The sequence below is a fragment of the Osmerus eperlanus genome, chromosome 13 (assembly GCF_963692335.1).
Source record: "Osmerus eperlanus chromosome 13, fOsmEpe2.1, whole genome shotgun sequence".
Classification (NCBI taxonomy): domain Eukaryota; kingdom Metazoa; phylum Chordata; class Actinopteri; order Osmeriformes; family Osmeridae; genus Osmerus; species Osmerus eperlanus.
The window spans coordinates 12960256-12978900 of record NC_085030.1 but is presented as its reverse complement, the minus strand read 5'-3'; the positions used below and the strand labels follow the sequence as shown (position 1 = coordinate 12978900).

The window sequence follows — 18645 nt, the reverse complement described above, 5'->3', positions numbered from 1 at the left end:
GGAAAAATATTTTGGACAAAGCCTTCTGCACATGAGTGTTGGGAGCCATAAGAGTTTAAGATGCTACATCATCTTAAAGCTTGCATATTGGTACCAAACATCACTACATATTTGAACAAAACCCTAAGCAAACTCGTCTCAATTCAGAATTGGAACAAATACTATCATGTATTCCATAGCTTCTTTAAGCATGTGAACATCTGAAAACCAAATGGATCAGACTTCCAACCGCTTTTTAAACTCCGGACAGTCTCTTTAGGAAAGACATGGAATTATTAAGAATACTGTATCTGGTTCTTACCAAGGTAAAAATAATAATGGATTGTTTTTGGTTTTTGTTCTGACAGAAAAATTTTAATAACCCCCTGGTGGGCAATCTGTATAGCTCAGTAAGCAAGCTGATGAAGTGTAGATTTTTGAGTGAATTTACAATCTCTCGGTCGATAAAACACTGGATGGGAAGAGAAAAGCTAGCCTGAAGCACCAAGAGTTCTGAACATTTGAATAAGCTCCAACTTTTATTAAAACCCCATTCATCAAAATTATACGAGCAAATTACTTCACCATTCAGTCTGTAAGGGGTAATTTTGGTGTTATAAAATATAGAACACGTAAAAACATTTTGAAACTATGAAACACGCTCACTTCATTTTTTGACGACATTCAAGGGCCAAGTCAGAGATATTGAAAATATCAAGTCTTTGATCTTGAATTTATGAATAGCCTCAAGTAACTCTTGGAAATAGTTGGAAATAGCTGGTTCATTTTATAAACACGGCAGTAGGGACTTTTGTAGGGACTGACTTGTTCATCCCATACAGACTTTCCTTGTGAATGAATTCTCCATTGCTGTCGTTATGTAATGGAACTGGTTGAGTAATATCCAACAAAGGACTTAACTCAGTTGGCAAAGGCTATTTTGAAGGAAACCTGAATTAAAAACCGATTAGTCTTAGTGTAGAACCAATGCCCTACTGAGAAAACAACCTGGTCAAGCTGAGATCCCTTCTTTCCCAATAGGAAGTCACCTTTAATAACAGCTTTTCAGGCCTGCCAAACCATATGTCAGAGCCATTAACTGCATTTTCTGATATAAGACAAGTTTGCCTGTCCCACCAAATGGTTCTGCAGAATGTCAAACAGATTGAGGTATTGATTTTATCTGACAGCTAAATTATTTAGCGTCCGGTTCACTCTGGTTTTATGAGTTTGTCTGGCTTCAGCCTCAACATCCTCTCTTTCTTTCGACACAACCTGACTACTGGCATCCTGTCTGCTACTGTCTTCTTACTCATAAATGAACATGAATGTCCAAAGAGAGGGGCAAAGTGTTAGAGGGCCACCAAGTCTTTGCATTGACCCTTATTGCATTTTATTCCCTTAGCAGACGGTTAACACAATGCTGTGACATGGAACCTGATAACCTGGTGCCTTAACATTTAGCAGCAGCTGGATTATTTGTACACTATCAAGATGGAGCAAATGTCTTTCTGTAATTCGGAGACTAAAGACCCATGGGTACAAAAAGGCTTTTGAACAAGGACTCCATTACCTACCTAAGTGAAGCATTTCATGAAGGCAAAACCGTGTGAAGAAATTAAGCACTCGACAGGTGGAGAGGCCTACCGTGTAGGTTGTGTGTGGAAGCTATTCATCCCAGCCAAGCAGCCAAAACCCAATCTTTATACTGTGGTGGATTCCCTTACGAGTGCAGAACACAAAGAGTTAAAAGAATATCAAAGGGGATTGAACAAAACAACCGTAAGACTAGTTAATGTGCCAGCTAACGGAAGAGTTTCCTGGATTGTCCTGAAGCATTTCATTTCCCAGGACTGAACTTTGCAATCAAAGGCAGTAGACTGTGGTTCTAGAAAGCAGAAGCCACAGGACTGCATGCTTCCAAAGGTTTGTAGGCTTCATTTCATCTGTCATTCCACCTTTACATCGTGTCTCCTACCATCTGCCATCCACGTGACAGCAGAAACCCTACTTCCCTCTTACATTTAGTCATTTAGCAGACGCTCTTATCCAGAGCGACTTACAGTAAGTACAGGGACATTCCCCCGAGGCAAGTAGGGTGAAGTGCCTTGCCCAAGGACACAACGTCATTTGGCACGGCCAGGAATTGAACCAGCGACCTTCTGATTACTAGCCCGATTCTTTAACCGCTCAGCCACCTGACTTCCTCAATAGCTTACATACACACTCACAAATCAAATCAGACCTTTTGATGGTTGATTCAAACAGCGCTCGCGTCTACGTGGACAGGACCTGTAATTGAAAGATATGTGAACTACCGGAGAAATGGGTTTTGCGCTTTAAATGAAATTGGACCACACTGTGCTATTGCCAAGGCACTATATCAAAATTAGGTTTTAGGGTAAAGCTCCTTATAAAACAGGCTACCATGCTGGAAAACTCTTTCTTTTCTCTTTTTTTGGTTGAGGCCCTTAAATCACTTGTTTTATACCTCCGGCCGAGGTCAGACGTCTCCCGTGCGGAGAAGTGGATGATGGGAAAAACAGAGGGCTCTCCCTTCGCGGGTCAGTGAGGAACCTCCAGAATTCAGACAAGAGAGAGAAAGAGAGAGTGACATATAAAGCGTGCACAGGGGGAGACAATGAAACAAAACGGACCGATACACAGCATTCAAAGAGAGATGCTTTCAGCATGCAAAAAGCTCAAACTGAAGATCTCTAAACATCTTTACACTGACTGACAATAATAAGATTATTGAGGGAAAAAAAATAATTACACAGCTGACAATACTGAATCTGAACGCGTATAGGATTTTACAACTTTGGCAGACAGCTTCCACATGAGGCTACCATGAATAGGACATCACTACACTGGCAACACTTGCACCTCCCCTCCCCTCAGGTATTGCTGACACACTGTCTGTCTAGCAGGCTGCAGTCTGGATGAACAAGACATGGCAAGGAAATTAAATGTGATTATTGCTTTCTACCTGGGGGTAGTTTTTGGGAGAAAAGGTAGCACAAAAGCAAGTGTTGAATGTTTAAACCAGGTGTTGGGAGACTGTGTGCTTAAGGCACTGCAAAAATTATCTAATTTGTTGCACACGTGGAAACTTAACAGATCATGATGTGTACATGCCATTTGTAGGTTACCTGTAGTGTTAGTAGGCCTAGTTAATGTTGGTAGTCCTGCCCTGTTTTCTCCTCACCTACATTCAGACACATCAAGTCCCTTTAGGTAAAGACTACTTCCTGTTCAGTACTGTACTTCCTCTCACAAAACACCCTTTCAGTTGAATTTTATTCCTTTCAGAAATTGCCATCTTGAGATTCAGTATATTGTATGCATGCCCATGCCACGATAAAAATACTAGAACATAAATAATAACATCTCAACAGAAAATGCACAGAGCAAGAGGTGAGGAAAGGCGCCAGGGTGTGGGCTGAGCAATGGGGCAACCGAAAACGTGAGCATGTGGAAGTCATTATATTAACCCGCAGCGGTGGAAAAGCTGTGCTTGTGGGCTGGAAAGCCAACGTTTGTGTGTTTGTTGATTGTGTGGGTTAATTGTGTACGTATTTGTGAGTGTGTGTTTATGAGTTGTTGTATTCAGTGGCAGAACTGAAAGATGCAGAAGTATGACGTGGATTACCCCACCTTACCCATGGCCAAGCCACCAATCCCCCCCCCCCAACCCCTCTTTACGAAAGTAAGAAAGGAAAGAGACAGCAGAATAGACATTTAGAGAAACCACACACTGTTTCTAAACCATGAGCTAAGTGAACTTGCAAGGTAAGGTGAAATTGTGTTTCTGGAGGGCGGGGGAAAGATGGTTGAGAACAGAAGGAGACTGGAGGCTGAAGTGCTAATGTGGAGCATGTCTGAGGAGGGGGGGGGGGGGGTCCCTGGTGGTGAGAGATGTGAGGGGGGTGAGAGGAGAGGGATTCCTCTAGAAGGCATAAATAGCAGAGAAGCCGGCTCAGGTCTCGCAGTCACTTCTCCAAACGGCCCCGGACACAGGTGGTGTCTCCTGCACTCATCTTCTCCTCTCCAACACCACTCCTCTGTTTCTCCCCATCCTTCCAGCCAACTCTCATCTCCCAACTGCAAAAAGTAAGTAGCTTTCATTCTTAATCCTCATTCACATTTGTACAGTGGTGTTCTGAAAGGCATGCATGCAAAGTGCATGAGATCAGATTAACCTTCACACAGTTTACCATGTAACTGTCATTTGTATCTCTTCCAACAATTTAAAAAAAACTTCAACGTAATCAACAGCCAGTTTTGACATTTTTCCTTTGCAAACTTCTTTTGAGAAAGGCACATTTTGAGTAGGAGTAGTTATTTTGGCTGAAAAACCATGAAAACTTGATCTGGAGAAACTGAGACACTACATTGTATTTAGCATTTCCATGTCAGTCTGTCTTTTTCTTACTGAAGCACAGAAGGACTTCATATTGTGGAAAATGTTTTAGGGGGGAATTCTTTCCCTGTGAGTCATACAACCCACTGAGTGTTGAACTAACACGTCCAACTTCTCCCTCCTCTCACATACTAACCCCCATTTATTTCAAAGAGTAGAAACAAGGTTGAACCTGTAGATCATGCCTGATCTGACACGACACATGGATATGCATGTTAGCGAATGACTGAGTGAAGGGACCAGTTCAAGGTTGAAGAGTAAAATATTGAACTGCAGCTTCAGACAGAAAAGCGTGGCTGCTTGCACAGACATGCGTATTGTGTCATTTAATTCCTCCCTCCTCATTTATCCCTCTTTCTCTTTCTTTCTCATTCTCTCTCTTTCTCTAAAAAGCATGGAGAAAGTGAAGAACATCTTCTGCCCCAACAGCCTGCCCCACCAGCTCACCACCTTGACCCTGACTCTACTGGGACTTGCCCTGCCCATGCCCATGCCCAACCCTGATGAGTCTGGATGCACGGCCTCTGAAACTGCCAAGTACAGCCTAACGTTCACTGGGAAGTGGAGCCAAATGGCTTTCCCCAAGCAATACCCCCTCTACCGCCCCCCAGCCCAGTGGTCCCCTCTCATTGGTGGGTGTACAAGTGTAGAACGGACAGTAATTGGTGGTAGAATTGCTTCTCTAACTAAAATACATCTACAGACGTAAATTGTATGCAGATGCACGACTCTTAGAAACTAAGGAGTCTGTAAAAATGAGCCAAGCTCTTTCTCTGGGGTAAAATAAAAAGACTCTCCCAGTCGTACAAAAAAAACCTGATGAACTTGATTTTCAAGCATTCATATATGACATATTTTGAATCATGTCTTCTGCCAGGGGTGACCCACAGCTCTGACTATCATATCTGGCAGAGGAACGAGTTTGCCAGCAACGGGGTGAGGGAGTTCACAGAGAAGGGCGAGGCCTGGACCCTGATGAAGGAGGTGGAGGCAGCCGGGGAACGCATCCAGAGTGTCTACGGGGTGTTCTCGGCTCCCGCCATGGATGAAGGAACCGGACAGATGACCTCCGAATTCGAGGTCTTCGCTCGCCACTCTTTTGTAAGTCTAAGCGCTTGACATTTTTTCAACTCTTTAATAGAAACAAGAAACACATCAAAGGAATATTTGGGGACGCATCCCACTAGAGAATGAATGAATTTATCTTCAGTGTACCCATCTTAGAAGTAAAAGTATTTTACAGGGTCTCACAGGTGGATGTTTCATTATTGTATCCTGAGCCAATTTTTTTAATTAACGTACCCCAGTGGTTTATTGATAGTGTATTGATATGGGTATTGGCAGTAACACAAAAATCCTTTCCCTTTTTGCTCCAATCTTCATCTCTGCCCAGCTGTCCTTCATCGTGCGGATTGTTCCCAGTCCAGATTGGTTTGTGGGAGTGGACAGTCTAAATCTCTGTGAAGGCACACAATGGAAAAACAACATCACGACAGACCTGTATCCCTACGATGCAGGAACAGATAGTGGCTTCACCTTCTCCTCACCCAACTTTGAGACCATCCCTCAGGACAAAGTCACACAGGTACATAGATGCAGAAGTATCATGCATTGGTTCTACAGACCGACCTGGCTGCCAAATTCTTCCTCCCCATGGAAGATTGAATTTCTCCTTAAAAATCCTACTTGCTGTTCAGCCGTGGCCACCGACTACATCTCCCATTCTTGTTTCCAGTTTTGAAAAAGATGACCTATATCCTCCTGCACACAACATGAATGTGCTAGCCTGTCTAGATAAAGTTTAGAAGTGTAAGAATTAGAGATTACACGTTTCTTTAGGATTACTGTGCACATGGTTAATGTCATCTCTGAACTGCCTATACACTGACATTTGGTTTCTCTTTACTCAGATCACATCATCTTTTCCGAGTCACCCAGCCAGTTCCTTTTACTACCCCCGTTTAAAGCATCTACCCCCCATTGGCAAGGTTACCCTCACCAAGATCAACACAAACCAGATATTTACCCTTCCCCTGGAACCAACCCAATCAAACCAGATACCAACTGGAAACGAGATAGAAGATGTCCTCATAAGTAAGTGTATCTGAGTTGAATTGGTTGAGCTCACTCCTCACTGTACATACCGACTACCAAAAAGGTTTGGTTTTCGGAGACGTTGATGGCTAAAGCAGTGTTCATGAGAGGCGGTGCGACTTGGATGGCGAGGGATCTAATGCCAGAGAGGGTAGGTAGGGAGGAAGTGAGATACATTAGGGAGGCTAGACCTTTGACCATGAATAGAAGAACGTCCTTGTCCATACAACACCATAAACTTACTGCAAAATGTTAAAATGTATTGTTGTTAAGAGACATCTAAACCAAAAAATAAATCCTGTCATTTTGTTCATCTAGACATGAACATTTATATAACTTTGTGATCAGTTAGAAAACTTCTGCAATTATTTTGGCATTTGAACTGATGAAAAAGCTGGAACAAAACCAGAAATGGGTCATGAAAACCTTGCAATAATCTGAAGGTTGGTCTGAGTTTGACTTCTGTGACCATGGTAACCAGACAACAAACAAAAGAAAGTTGGCCTGAGAAAGCACAAGGTTTCCTCCTCAGCTCAGGGAATGCTTGTTATAGAAGTGATAGTTGTCCTGCTTTGCTGTTATTTCCATGTTACCTCCTTGTGCTTTTCTTCTTCTACAATTCTCTTCTCAATGTCTGTTGTAGAAATCAGCTTTTGACTCATGTCTTGGGGAGGCAATGACTTGGAACGCTGATGAGAATGAGAACATGAATGCTGCGTTGCAATAATTCTATTATTCAATTAAGTCAAAATAAAAAATAAAAAAGATAACTTGAGACAGAAATGTCTGGCCAAGCTTTTTGGCTTCATGAAAAATACACAATAAATTTGTACATAGCTATTTTACAGTACAAAAAAACTTTAATCTATGAAAGAAGGCTCATGGAAATCTGCTGTACATGCAAGACAGTCTTGAAAAGGAAGATTTGATTCCAGTCCATACATTAGCATTAATTTTTTGTGTTGGGAATGTGGACGGTTGTTAAACTACCTGATCCACAAATGAATTATTTAATTGCACGTGCACATATACACATGATATATAATAGTAATACTTAATACATGCTATTCAATTATTATGTGGTTTTGTGTGTAGATGGACAAGAAAGAAATCTAAATGAACTATTTTGAATTCAGACTGTAAGATAGAATATCTGTATATTTTGTTTGGTATTTTAGATGTTACAAGTGTAATTGCTAACAGGTGTGCGTCCTTTCTTCAGATACCCCTTTAGACTGCGAGGTGTCGGTGTGGTCTCTCTGGGGCCTGTGTAAGGGGGAGTGTGGAGAATCAGGCACAAGGCACAGGACACGTTACATTCACATGCACCCGGCCAACAGTGGAGCAGTCTGCCCCCCTCTGGAGGAGGAGAGGAAATGCACCCCTGACAACTGCTTATGACTGGGCAGGGGTCAGCGGAGACGCAGACCGAAACACTCCAAAAGACGCCCTCCTAAGAAGGCCAAAGTGTAGAGAACAATCGCTGGACCAGGTTCTGCTGGGCCTCATAAACTCTGAGCCAACTCGATACAGTAGACAGGTCATCTGCAGTGTGATGTCAGAGAAGACTCAAGTCCCAAATCAGCCCTTTGCTCTGCCTCATGTATGTACTCCTGAACATCTGAAAGGATTGATAATGTCATGTTATGTAGTAGTGGTTCTTTTTTTCTTTAATCGTTGATCTTAAAGGCCAATTAAATTATTTTAATTCCCAAAAGTGTTAGTTAGGGAGGCAGAGCCTTTCAACTGAAATGATCTCTTCACACCAGGTTACATGAGTTTACCACTACACAGAAAACTAAAAAACTCAGTCACATAAATTGTTCAATTGTTGTTCAATGAACAGAATGGACGATTTCTTCGGACGTAAAAGCCAGAAAGTCGTAAAACCTTGTGAACATTGAGGTCAAACAAATATTGAACTGGGCAGTAAATTCTAGGTCCTTTAGTGGATTACCTTCTTTAAATAGAGTGGAGACTAGAGTTACACTTAAATTCAGTTTCCTTTAAGTACTGTCAAACTTAGGAAGTGCTCTAAATGTAAAGTGTGCATTGTTGTCCTTGATCATCTCTTAATAAAAAGAATATATTTATTCACAGGTTTTGGACCTGTAATGTACAGTAAACTGGGCTAAACAGAAATTTTTATTTTACGCTTTTGAGATATTTGCCAAACCTGAGGGAAACAGTAAAGCTGAACAAAATGTCTCCCTAAAAATTGTTGCCAATTTTATTGGGTTTTGTATGAATTTCCTTTCCTTGTTGAATAAACAACCAATTCCAGCAATTGCTTTCACATTAAACTGATCTATTGTTGTATGAGATGTTTTTATTTTATTGTTATGTCATTAACAGTGTATATTGAAGGAACTGCACCACAATTGTTGAAAAGAAGTTTGTTTTTCTGACTTCCACCTCTTAAGCTTTCATACTGTATCTTACCTGACATGCCCTGATGCACACCTGGTGAAGACTGGTAACTTCAATGTTGACAGAGTAGCCAAATACTCCAATAATAATAGCAACCACAAATCTGAGCATAATAATTTGTATTTTTTTCTGGTTGCTTTGTCTTATTTTAAATAAGAAAATGACATTATTGAAGAAACAAGACATGTAGAAAGAGTTTTGGGGATGACTATGATGATGCTATTTGAAAATACTTGACACACTAAGCGTGACTTTAAGAAATAAGTCAACTATTAGTCCAGTTTGCCCATATTTTTACTGAGGCCAGGTCCAGTGTTATCATTGGCTGACCAATCACAGCATTTCAACACATGCAGCTGTGAGATTCTCACACGACCTCTCACTCTACCTGAACCTGCAGCTACACCAAGGCTGGCTGTAAGACAGGGTATGTACACGAGGTGGGCCATAACAATATACAGTTGATCAATTCAGGATGGATATCAGGTGGGTTGGTGTCGTGGCACAGTGTTGCCTGGTGCTCACGGCTGCTATGTACTTCGACTTGGGAGAGCAGGAGAAAAAATGCATAATTGAAGAGATCCCTGAGGATACCCTCGTCACTGGTGAGATTCGTGACACCATGAATACTATGTAGTCTGATTCTGAGGTATTTAAATTCCCTGTCATTCTCATTTCACCCGAACGCTAACCCAATTAACATGTTAACATGGAGAATGTTTTATATTTAAATCGAATCTCTACTTGATTTGTGGTTTGTGGCCTCATGTAGCCTTCATGTGTTTTCTACTCAGGCTATTTTCTATTGGAGCCTTGGGACCACAAAAGGGGAACAAACTCCCCACACCTAGGCCTCACTGTTTCTGTGAGCGATCCAAACCACGAGGTGCATTTAGCTTCACCTGTGTATTTTGGATGTACATTACGAAGGCTTTGTACTGTTTATCCTGGCTCATCAATTGGCTTATATACACTGATAATTGAAATACCTTCTCTCCTCGTTGCAGGTGTTAATGTCTAAAAGATATGGCAGGTATGGAAAGTTCACTTTCACATCCCATGCCTCTGGGTCACATTTTCTGTGCATGCAAACCAACTCAACAAGGTTTTCGGTCTTTGCTGCTGAAAGATTGGTGAGATATGCCTCTATTTACACACTTGGGAACACACAAGACATATAAGTCTACACCAGTCAACATTTTTATTAAATTTAATACAAAATTAAATACAATTAAAGTACCGCAACACCCCACCCTAACACTTTGAATAAACCAAAATGTAAAAACAGACTCTCTAATGCTTTACTCCCTATGTTAGAAAATCCATCTAGACATTCAGATGGGTGAGCATTCAATAGACCCCAATGCTGAGAAGGCCAAAGACACAGTCCAAACCATGGAGAACAGTCTGAGTCACCTGATAGACCAGATACAGTACATAAGCAGGCAGCAGGACTTCCAGAGGGTAAGGTCTCGAACACATCCAGTGTGTTTGGGAGTGTCTACATTGATTCCGAAAGTGAACGACTCACCTCTGGTCTTTTCCATCCAAAGGAGCGGGAGGAGACTTTCCGCCAGATCAGCGAGGAGACAAATGGGAAGGTTCTTTGGTGGGCTGTGGTGCAGACCTCCATTCTGCTGTCAGTTGGCATTTGGCAAATTAAAAGACTGAAGGACTTCTTCATTGAAAAAAAGCTGGTCTGAGAAGCTTGCTTCGCAGATATCGAAGAGTACAATGTAATGGTATTACCTGAGGGGTAATATAAAATAACTAAACTGTGTTCAACTTGATTTAGATAGCCTAACTGTTAAAAATAAAAAATGTCAACACATTATTATCTCAGTGTTTGTGCATGTATTTAGAAAACATGTGATCCAATGCCACCAATAATAATTTGTCTTTTAATAATTTATAAAGAAAAACTAAATAAAACAGTTTAGAAGTTAACTCAACGTGACTTGTATGAGAGCAGCCAATCATAACGTTACTTCATGATCTGTTTATGATCGCAAGCACTGATGGGATTGAAAATCAAGAATCCGGACAGTGTATGCAACTAAAATCCAAGAAAAAGACGTGCTATTAAGTCATTCATAATCTAGATAATGTAATACGTTTCTTTAAAAATCCTTTAATCAAGTAATAATACATTATTATCTACTTCAGCTAGAAAGCTCGAAAGATCCGATAATCTACTGTACTAGACTAGACTACTAGCAGCAGTAGTTAGCTAGCACTAACTGTTCGTTAAATTAATAGGCTAACGATCTTAGCTAGGTATCGGGCTAGTAATGCCTGAGCTACAAGCCAACTGTTAGCTTAGCTGTGTGTTTTCTGAGTGTGTGTTTGTGTGTGCCAATTAACAAGCTAGCCTATCTGTAACACTTGAAACCATAAGATTACTTTTATTGTAGGCTATAGCACTCTAGCCAGGTGACCCGAGTCGGCAAGGATGCCTCACTGGATCTGCTGTAATTCTTGCTTCCAAGCCCCTGGTCCTGACCGCAAAGTAGCTGTCACAACATGTGGCCACATCATATGCAGCGTGTGCTTTCAAAAAGGTAAATATATAGGTAGTAGTGTAATGAGGTACGTCTGGCTCAATTCCAAAAGTACTCATAAACATACTGTGCACATAGCCAAACCTGAAAAGACAGGGCCATCTACTGATGTACTTCGGTCATGTTCTTGAAGGCACTGGAAACCAAGTCCTTGTAAACCCCTCCTCTCCCTTCTATGAATTATTGACTTGTATTTGTTTTTAGTAATAATGTACAATTTATCATTGAATCTGGTCAAATCTTTTATGGGTTGTAGTCAGTGATACATGGTGGAGGTAAGACAAAGCACCATAAGACAAAAACTTGTTTACATCTAAAGATTGCTTGTTTCCACACTGAGCGCCTCATTGGGTGTGCCTTATATGATTTCAGACTTTTATCTTGTATCACTGCAACCATTGTCATAACATTAAAATTTAGCATTCTCTAGGATGAAATGCCCTGGCCCCTTCAATTTTGACATCACTGTCAGTGATTGGAGACCCATAAAGGACTGAGTCAAATTTAATAGAATAAACCTGCAACAATTCAGGATTGGGTAAATACTTTTTTACGACACTGTATACAGTTTGGGAACTGTACTATTTTTGTTTCTAGGCAAGCAAGGGGAATGCTTGATATGCAAAGCAAAATGTCAAGTTAGTCCTCTTTCTGACAAAGTGAGTATACATTTCTTCTTCAAAAGGTGTGTTTAGAGCTAAATATACATATCTCTGTTCTGGTTGGGCTTTTTCGGCATAGCTCTAGTGTCTATCATATTAAAAGTACATGGATATAAAAGTAAGAGATATTGTTTTTACAGAGCAGTGCAGAGGTAAAGGCCCTCTTCTCTGACATCAATTCTGTGGCAACCAAACATTTTACAGAAATTAGCAAGGTAACGTCTACAGTCATTTAAAAAGACATGAATCTATCAACTTGTTAACTGTGTCAGCCGTGTCAGCCATTCATTTAATCTGTCATGAATCCATCCATTAATTCCTAAAAAAAATTCGGGCCATTTTAGGTGCTATTATTCCAGGCAAGGCATCAAAGGAGACTAATGGCACATTACCAACAGAGGGTAATGATAATTTAGCTGACGTCAAGGTTTTGTAATTTATAATGACACATGATACATTACATAATTGTTTCTCTGATTGTCAGTGTTTTATGTTGATTCATCACTAATGATCCAAACGTTCTGAAACATCTTTCTTTCCATCTGTCTAGAATGAAAAGCTGGAAGAAGTCCTTCTAACAATAAAGCAAGAAATGCAACAGATGTCAAAGTAGGAAAAATAAACCTATACATCCCATTCATCACTCTGGGTGTCAAACCTTTACTGATGGAAACATTTGTGTTCTACAGAAGGCTCGCAGAGCAGAGCGCCTACATAGCTAAGCTGGAGAATACTCTTCAACACCAAAGGTATACATTACAAATATTTTTCAAGAATAGGTGCTTCATATGGCTTTCCAGAGTCAAGACTGCTAGACTCTCACTAGATGTCGCTCTTAGCAGTATTTGCAGCACTCCTATATGAGACCTGAAATAACGAATAAAAGCAAAACTGTTACTGAAATAGAGGTGTGTGAGTATGGACACGTTTACGTGACAGATTTTGATCATGTATCTCTTGTCCTTGTTTAGTGTACCCCTTTCCACCCAGCCAAAGAACCAGAGATCTCACAACCCATGTGGTTCAAAATCAGGTAATCTCGCCTTGTCTGATAGCTGTGACTGTGGTTTGGCCCTTGGTCCCTTTAATTTATCGACCATGTTCAGTTCATTTCCTTCATTTGTAGTTCTACAGATCCCATATTCCTCTCCCATCTCCCTGTCTCGACAGTCTTCCACTTCTAGCCTGTGAGTACAAACACAAGCTTACATGCACATCGGATGATGTGCATGTAACATTGTTGATGATCTTCTACTTTTGAACGGTGTACATATTGGGTGGGAGGTGGTGAAATGCCTTTTTATAGAGGGTTCGGTTAGATCACTATTGACTCTGTTTTAGTAGGGCAACTAAATAAAAAGATCCACCAAGTGGGTCCAGGTCTGGTTGTGTGTTCTCTGTGCTTATCTCTCTGTATCGTCGGGGACCCAGACCGCTGGAACAGCCCTACTTTGCTACAGAAGATAGAGGGAATGAAAGGGGGAGAGGGGCAGCACAGTGTAAAGCACAGGCCTTCCCAGGAGTACATGGGCTTCATTTCTTGTTCTTATTTTCACTCCTTATGTTTGGCATCAGATGTGATTTATGTTACTCTATGATTGAACTTTTCACAGGGTGGAAAACATGGAGGTTGATCCAAGGAGTCTGTTATTCAGGAAAGTATGTTTACTGAGCTGTTGATCTTTACTTACCAAGCATGATGTCATTCTGTGTTATGACGGTGACACAGTCATTTACGCCCTGCATTGAAAGATTTGTAATACCTGTTGACTTGTGTTAATAGATTGTGTGTGTGTTCCTATCCTTCCACGGAATAGCCTGAGATATGTGGGAGTGTTCCGAGGCTGTCGTTGATCAGCCCACCACAGGACGGACACATAGGTATGTCTGTTCTACTGCTGCAGTAGCCAATCCATCTGGTCTCTTCCTCTCCACCTCAAGCTATAAACCTCGACTCTGATCTCAGGTCCACTTCTCTTCTAACACTCAATCTCACCTACAGCGAACATCTACCTCTCCTCCTCTCCACATCTCAGTTCTACCTCTCCTCCTCTCCTCTCCACATCTCAGTTCTACCTCTCCTCCTCTCCTCTCCACATCTCAGTTCTACCTCTCCTCCTCTCCTCTCCACATCTCAGTTCTACCTCTCCTCCTCTCCTCTCCACATCTCAGTTCTACCTCTCCTCCTCTCCTCTCCACATCTCAGTTCTACCTCTCCTCCTCTCCTCTCCACATCTCAGTTCTAGCTCTCCTCTATCCTTCCTCCACACCTCCCCCTCTTCCAGTTGTCCTCCATCCCAGCTCCAGTGCTTTAGGTGTTTATAAAGTGCATATGCTGTGATATTGATTAAAGTGTGTTAAGTTTGTTTTGTGTGTACCCTGTAAGTGTATACCATTTTAGAATGTAGAAGTAATCTAAGTGGAGCCCCCAAAATGTCATAACACCGCTGTCTTTTTAGGTACCGTCTGTTATCGATCAGCCAGTCAGAAAACCATGGTCAACCGCTCAGCTTGCTCGGCCACTGTCAGGTGACGCTTGCCTTTGTATTCAAGTAGAATGAGTTATTATCACCTTGTAGTCACTGCAGGACACGGGAGTCACTCAACTGAAAATCCTTTCCTAGCTGTTTTGTTTTTTTGCACTGGGCCAATAAAGCATAGAAAGTCTTAAGTGTCTCCATAGTGCGCACGAAAGTTTGAATCAAGGCTATTGGCATTAAAGAGTGCTTTTATTTATGACAAAACATTTTAAATAGTTCCCTCCTACATGGTTATGGGATCAGGTACGAGCTGTTTATGTCCGACAGTTGGGCAGTTTACCAACAAATTGATAAAGATTTTGAGTCGGTGCAGGCAACTTGAGCGCTGACGTGCACATCACTAAAGCAGAGCAGAGCTTTCCCCCCTAGATGTCAGTGTCCAGGGTGCACTGTAGAGGGGATATTTGTGGCACAGGATGTGACATTGTGTGTTTTCTGTCCCCGCAGTCGCCTGCAAGAACTCCAGATGACCCCTGAACTGTCTTACCGTGCTTCAGGGTGGGACACACCCGTTTTCAAGCCTCCATCTGCTTTCCGCTACTCCTCCCTGTCCTCTCTGGTCACGCCCTCACTGGGCAAACCATAAACACACTCTATAATGTGTTATCAGCTTCACAGGCGGTCTTAGACCCCCTGCGATTGGTATTCTAAAGACGTGCTGAGCAATTAAATTGATTCCTTTTAGTTTGTAACTAATAAAGACAGGGACCCTGCCCTCAGCTAAAACAGGGAGTGAATTGAGTTGAATGTGAATGTCTGTTCTACAGGGTTTCATTCGACTCACAAAACGAGGCCCTCTGTCATAGCTGAGCTGCCTGTCCCTGCCAGGCCTTCTCAGCAGAGATGTTAGGAAACCACAAAGCAGGGTTTCAGGGTCCATTTACTGACAAGAACACAGGCACAAGCGTGAAGGGTGTTGGGTAATGAGGTAATTCTTCTAAGTGACTTGTCAGTCATGACAGATTTGAGGCAGAAGATTTTACTGCATTCTCTTTATTTGTTCCGAGCCCCAATGAGATGGTTTATCTATTCTGGCTTGTCATTTTATTAGGACTTGCAAGACTGGTAGACCAAAAGCTCTGGGTTTCCTATGTGGATTTATTCAGCGAGCATTTAATCTGTTTTCTACCCGCTGTAATCCATCTTTTACTATGGTTCATGATCATGGTTCTCATGGTCTCATAACCAATACAAAAAAGACATGCTGAATGCCTGTTTAAAGGTATGGAGTTTCTCAGAGATTCTAGTAAACCCATCAAAAGCTATTATAGGAGTCTTAAACAGACCTTGGGTGATGATGACATTGACAGCTGACATTCAACCATTTGGAGATAAGTACAGGTTAATTGACATGTCAGAACCAATGAGGCAATGGAGGGAAGCATTCCCACCACTCAAACATGGTGTGAATAGGGGGAATGTTCACATCATTTCCATTGGGGAAAGAATGAACCCAAGGCACTTCTCTTCCGCATATTTGTTTAATGTGGTAAAACCATATAAATTTGGCTTTTGACAGCTGCTTTAAATTTGGTGAAATCGGTTGCAGGGCTCACTTGTTGCTGTCTGCTCTGGTCGACGTTTGTCACAACATTCAAAACATTGTAGTCTTTTGTTTATAGCAAACAAATAGAAGTTAGTAGTCATGTGGGCTGGTTTGTTGGTTGGTTTTGACCGGAGGAACTTGTGGTTTTTTCCTGTTTTTATCTGCAGTTGCCCAGAGCAACATGCTCCCACTTGATAGCCCTTCATAGCTATAAACAGACACCATTTAGCAGGTCTCATGTGTGGAGGGATGCTCTTGTACAGAACAGAATGGTCTGAACACCTGCGCTTCTCTGGGATTTAGGATAGTTTCCGTTTTCTTTGGGTCCTCTGAAGGTAAAACGATGCATGGAGGCACAATGTCATTGTGTTAAAAACTGTTAAAGAAAAGCTTTACAGTACTGCCATGTGTCCATCGCCCTCACTTCCTCCCAACCCCCCCCCCTCTCTCTCTCTTTCTCTCTCTCTCTCTCGCCCCAGGGTGTACAAATGAGTTTTCCCTGTAATTGTCAAAACTGAACAACAGGTGGCAATGTTATTCATCTATATACTGAGACGTAACAGCATGCAGTTAGATTGGGATCTGTGTTGTGAATGTGTTGCAGTTCCATACATGAATAGGACATGGTGGTCTGAGGTTTAGAAATGGGAAAAGGTACATACACACTCAAACCAGACAGGCTAACTGACCCTTCCTGGCTCTCTCGGTCTCTCTCTCTCGGTCTCTCTCTCTCGGTCTCTCTCTCGGTCTCTCTCTCGGTCTCTCTCGGTCTCTCTCTCACACGCACACACACACACAGAAAGACAGATGCCCCACATGTGGGGGCCTTTGAAGGGGCCTGACTCAACTGCATCCCATGCTTGAGTGATGTAAGCGGGGCTGTGGAAAGATTCCTTCCCCGTCAGCCTGCCTGGCAGGATGTGTAAAGAAAGGCTGAAAGACAACACCGAGATTAGGCCGCTTTTGTCACGGCCCTGTGGCAGACTTTAAAGGCCTTGGCTCTCGTCCCATCGCGCAGATTTCTTTTCTCACTCGGCATCGCTCTCTTTTCACAGGCGAAGGTAAACATTTGGGAGGGGAGGAGAAAAGGAACCGCCGTCGCACCTTTTTAGCCTTTCTTGTGCCTTTTCATTCTCATTCCCTGCTTTTAAATGGGCAGCTTTTGTGTGGTGTCAGGAGAGAGTTCTGAGCATGGCTGTGAAAGACTGGAGGTATGCAAACAGAACGTCTGATCTCTGCCAGGGATACCCAGGTGTGTCCTTCATGGTCGCCGACTCTATTCACCCAGTGTTCCTTCAGAGAGGAAGTACCTATACACATCACTGGACAGAATACTGTCGAGCACTGTTGACACACAGTTGTTGTTGATACAACGGCACAGGAATCACGCTACATGGCTTCCGACCCAGAGCGAAGTAGACACATCTGATGTTGCGCTTTGTATTCAATTTTGTCCGCTATTACTATCAAAACATTCTGTTCAAGGAAAGGTGATTCAGGCCATTCTCTCACAGACACATTATAATCATATCAAGCGTCAGATAGTGAGTAAGGCTCCGCTCTCATCTCTTCTTTCACCGAGTCCTCCTCCTCCAACACACAGCCATGATCTCAGCACGTTGTCTGTCAGCAGCACAGGTCCATGCCATTACTGCATGAACCTCTCTCAACCCAGACTCGGCACGCAACACTTGTCCATCTGTCATCTTGATTGTACACAGACACTGACAGACAGGAAGTTGTACTAAAGAATAGACTTGTCTACTGCTGCACTGGCATTTACCATAAAAATACAAGAATCTAATCTGATTCTGACTCATAGTAATGTCTGTTCTTTATGCTGTCTTTTTTGCTCTTTTATGTTTTTACAGTTTAATCAGTTTTTATGATCCTCAGGCTCCGTTGTGGGAAGGGTTTTCGATTGCTTTGTGGTGTTGTTGTCTGGACTCTTGTGATTAGACTTTTCTGGACGTATATTGCTTCCTGCCCAGATTCAGTTTCTTGGACTTCTGAGCTGTCCCTGAGTAAAGTTCATTGCAGTGAAAAGATGGTTCCCCCGCCTCAGTCTGGTCATCCCACCGTTTACTCTGCTACCAGCTTCACACCCACTGCTGCTACTGAGCTTTGCAGTCGATACTGATGACTATAGCAGTGTTTTTTTTTTTTTTTTTTTTTTTTTTTTACTCCTGTCTGATTTTCACATTGAAATTAGGAGAAAGAAAGCACTGAATGTGCTTACATTCCCCATTCTAGGGAGCCCTAATGCAAGTCAGTTATTGAACTAAGTATTCAATACTGGCCCAGGTTGTTTCATTGTAATGTCTGGTCCACAACTTGATTGTGAAAAAGTTAGCAGAAAAGTACTTTTGTACTCGAGGCACTGTGTTTAAAAAAAGTTTAAAAACAAAAA

The 18645-nt window shown here is 42.0% G+C and overlaps 3 protein-coding genes across 4 annotated transcripts; all 3 read left to right on the top strand.

Annotated features, from left to right (window-relative positions):
* The first annotated feature begins 3951 nt into the window (after positions 1–3951).
* spon2b (spondin 2b, extracellular matrix protein) lies at positions 3952–8799 on the top strand. Its single transcript, XM_062475848.1, has 6 exons — positions 3952–4092; positions 4796–5034; positions 5280–5503; positions 5796–5987; positions 6313–6496; positions 7719–8799. Exons 2-6 carry the CDS (start codon positions 4797–4799, stop codon positions 7895–7897), a joined length of 1017 nt encoding a protein of 338 aa, XP_062331832.1. The 5' UTR covers positions 3952–4092; position 4796; the 3' UTR covers positions 7898–8799.
* Positions 8800–9307: 508 nt separating this feature from the next.
* On the top strand, positions 9308–10758 carry si:ch211-255i20.3 (transmembrane emp24 domain-containing protein 11). Its single transcript, XM_062476493.1, has 5 exons — positions 9308–9531; positions 9721–9812; positions 9934–10059; positions 10244–10390; positions 10480–10758. The coding sequence occupies exons 1-5, from the start codon at positions 9402–9404 to the stop codon at positions 10627–10629; spliced, it is 645 nt and encodes a 214-aa protein (XP_062332477.1). The 5' UTR covers positions 9308–9401; the 3' UTR covers positions 10630–10758.
* Positions 10759–10902: 144 nt separating this feature from the next.
* On the top strand, positions 10903–15430 carry LOC134032443 (probable E3 SUMO-protein ligase RNF212). 2 transcript variants are annotated; one of them, XM_062476413.1, is made up of 13 exons: positions 10903–10972; positions 11348–11487; positions 12085–12146; positions 12290–12364; positions 12494–12550; positions 12700–12758; positions 12839–12898; positions 13121–13182; positions 13276–13336; positions 13763–13808; positions 13967–14030; positions 14609–14678; positions 15137–15430. In XM_062476413.1, the coding sequence occupies exons 2-13, from the start codon at positions 11379–11381 to the stop codon at positions 15273–15275; spliced, it is 864 nt and encodes a 287-aa protein (XP_062332397.1). In that variant the 5' UTR covers positions 10903–10972; positions 11348–11378; the 3' UTR covers positions 15276–15430. The 2 variants fall into 2 exon arrangements, with proteins under 2 accessions (XP_062332397.1, XP_062332398.1); XM_062476414.1 differs by having other exon boundaries at positions 12056–12146.
* The last annotated feature ends 3215 nt before the right edge of the window (positions 15431–18645 follow it).

Excerpts from the sequence above, each read along its gene's own strand:
- si:ch211-255i20.3 (XM_062476493.1), top strand. The coding sequence starts at position 9,402 with ATGGATATCAGGTGGGTTGGTGTCGTGGCACAGTGTTGCCTGGTGCTC. Across the intron at positions 9,532-9,720 it reads TGAGGATACCCTCGTCACTG|GCTATTTTCTATTGGAGCCT; the intron begins GTGAGATTCGTG and ends TTTTCTACTCAG. Across the intron at positions 9,813-9,933 it reads TGAGCGATCCAAACCACGAG|GTGTTAATGTCTAAAAGATA; the intron begins GTGCATTTAGCT and ends TCCTCGTTGCAG.
- LOC134032443 (XM_062476413.1), top strand. The coding sequence starts at position 11,379 with ATGCCTCACTGGATCTGCTGTAATTCTTGCTTCCAAGCCCCTGGTCCT. Across the intron at positions 12,551-12,699 it reads TGGCACATTACCAACAGAGG|AATGAAAAGCTGGAAGAAGT; the intron begins GTAATGATAATT and ends CCATCTGTCTAG. Across the intron at positions 14,679-15,136 it reads GCTTGCTCGGCCACTGTCAG|TCGCCTGCAAGAACTCCAGA; the intron begins GTGACGCTTGCC and ends CTGTCCCCGCAG.
- spon2b (XM_062475848.1), top strand. The coding sequence starts at position 4,797 with ATGGAGAAAGTGAAGAACATCTTCTGCCCCAACAGCCTGCCCCACCAG. Across the intron at positions 5,035-5,279 it reads CCAGTGGTCCCCTCTCATTG|GGGTGACCCACAGCTCTGAC; the intron begins GTGGGTGTACAA and ends GTCTTCTGCCAG. Across the intron at positions 6,497-7,718 it reads GATAGAAGATGTCCTCATAA|ATACCCCTTTAGACTGCGAG; the intron begins GTAAGTGTATCT and ends TCCTTTCTTCAG.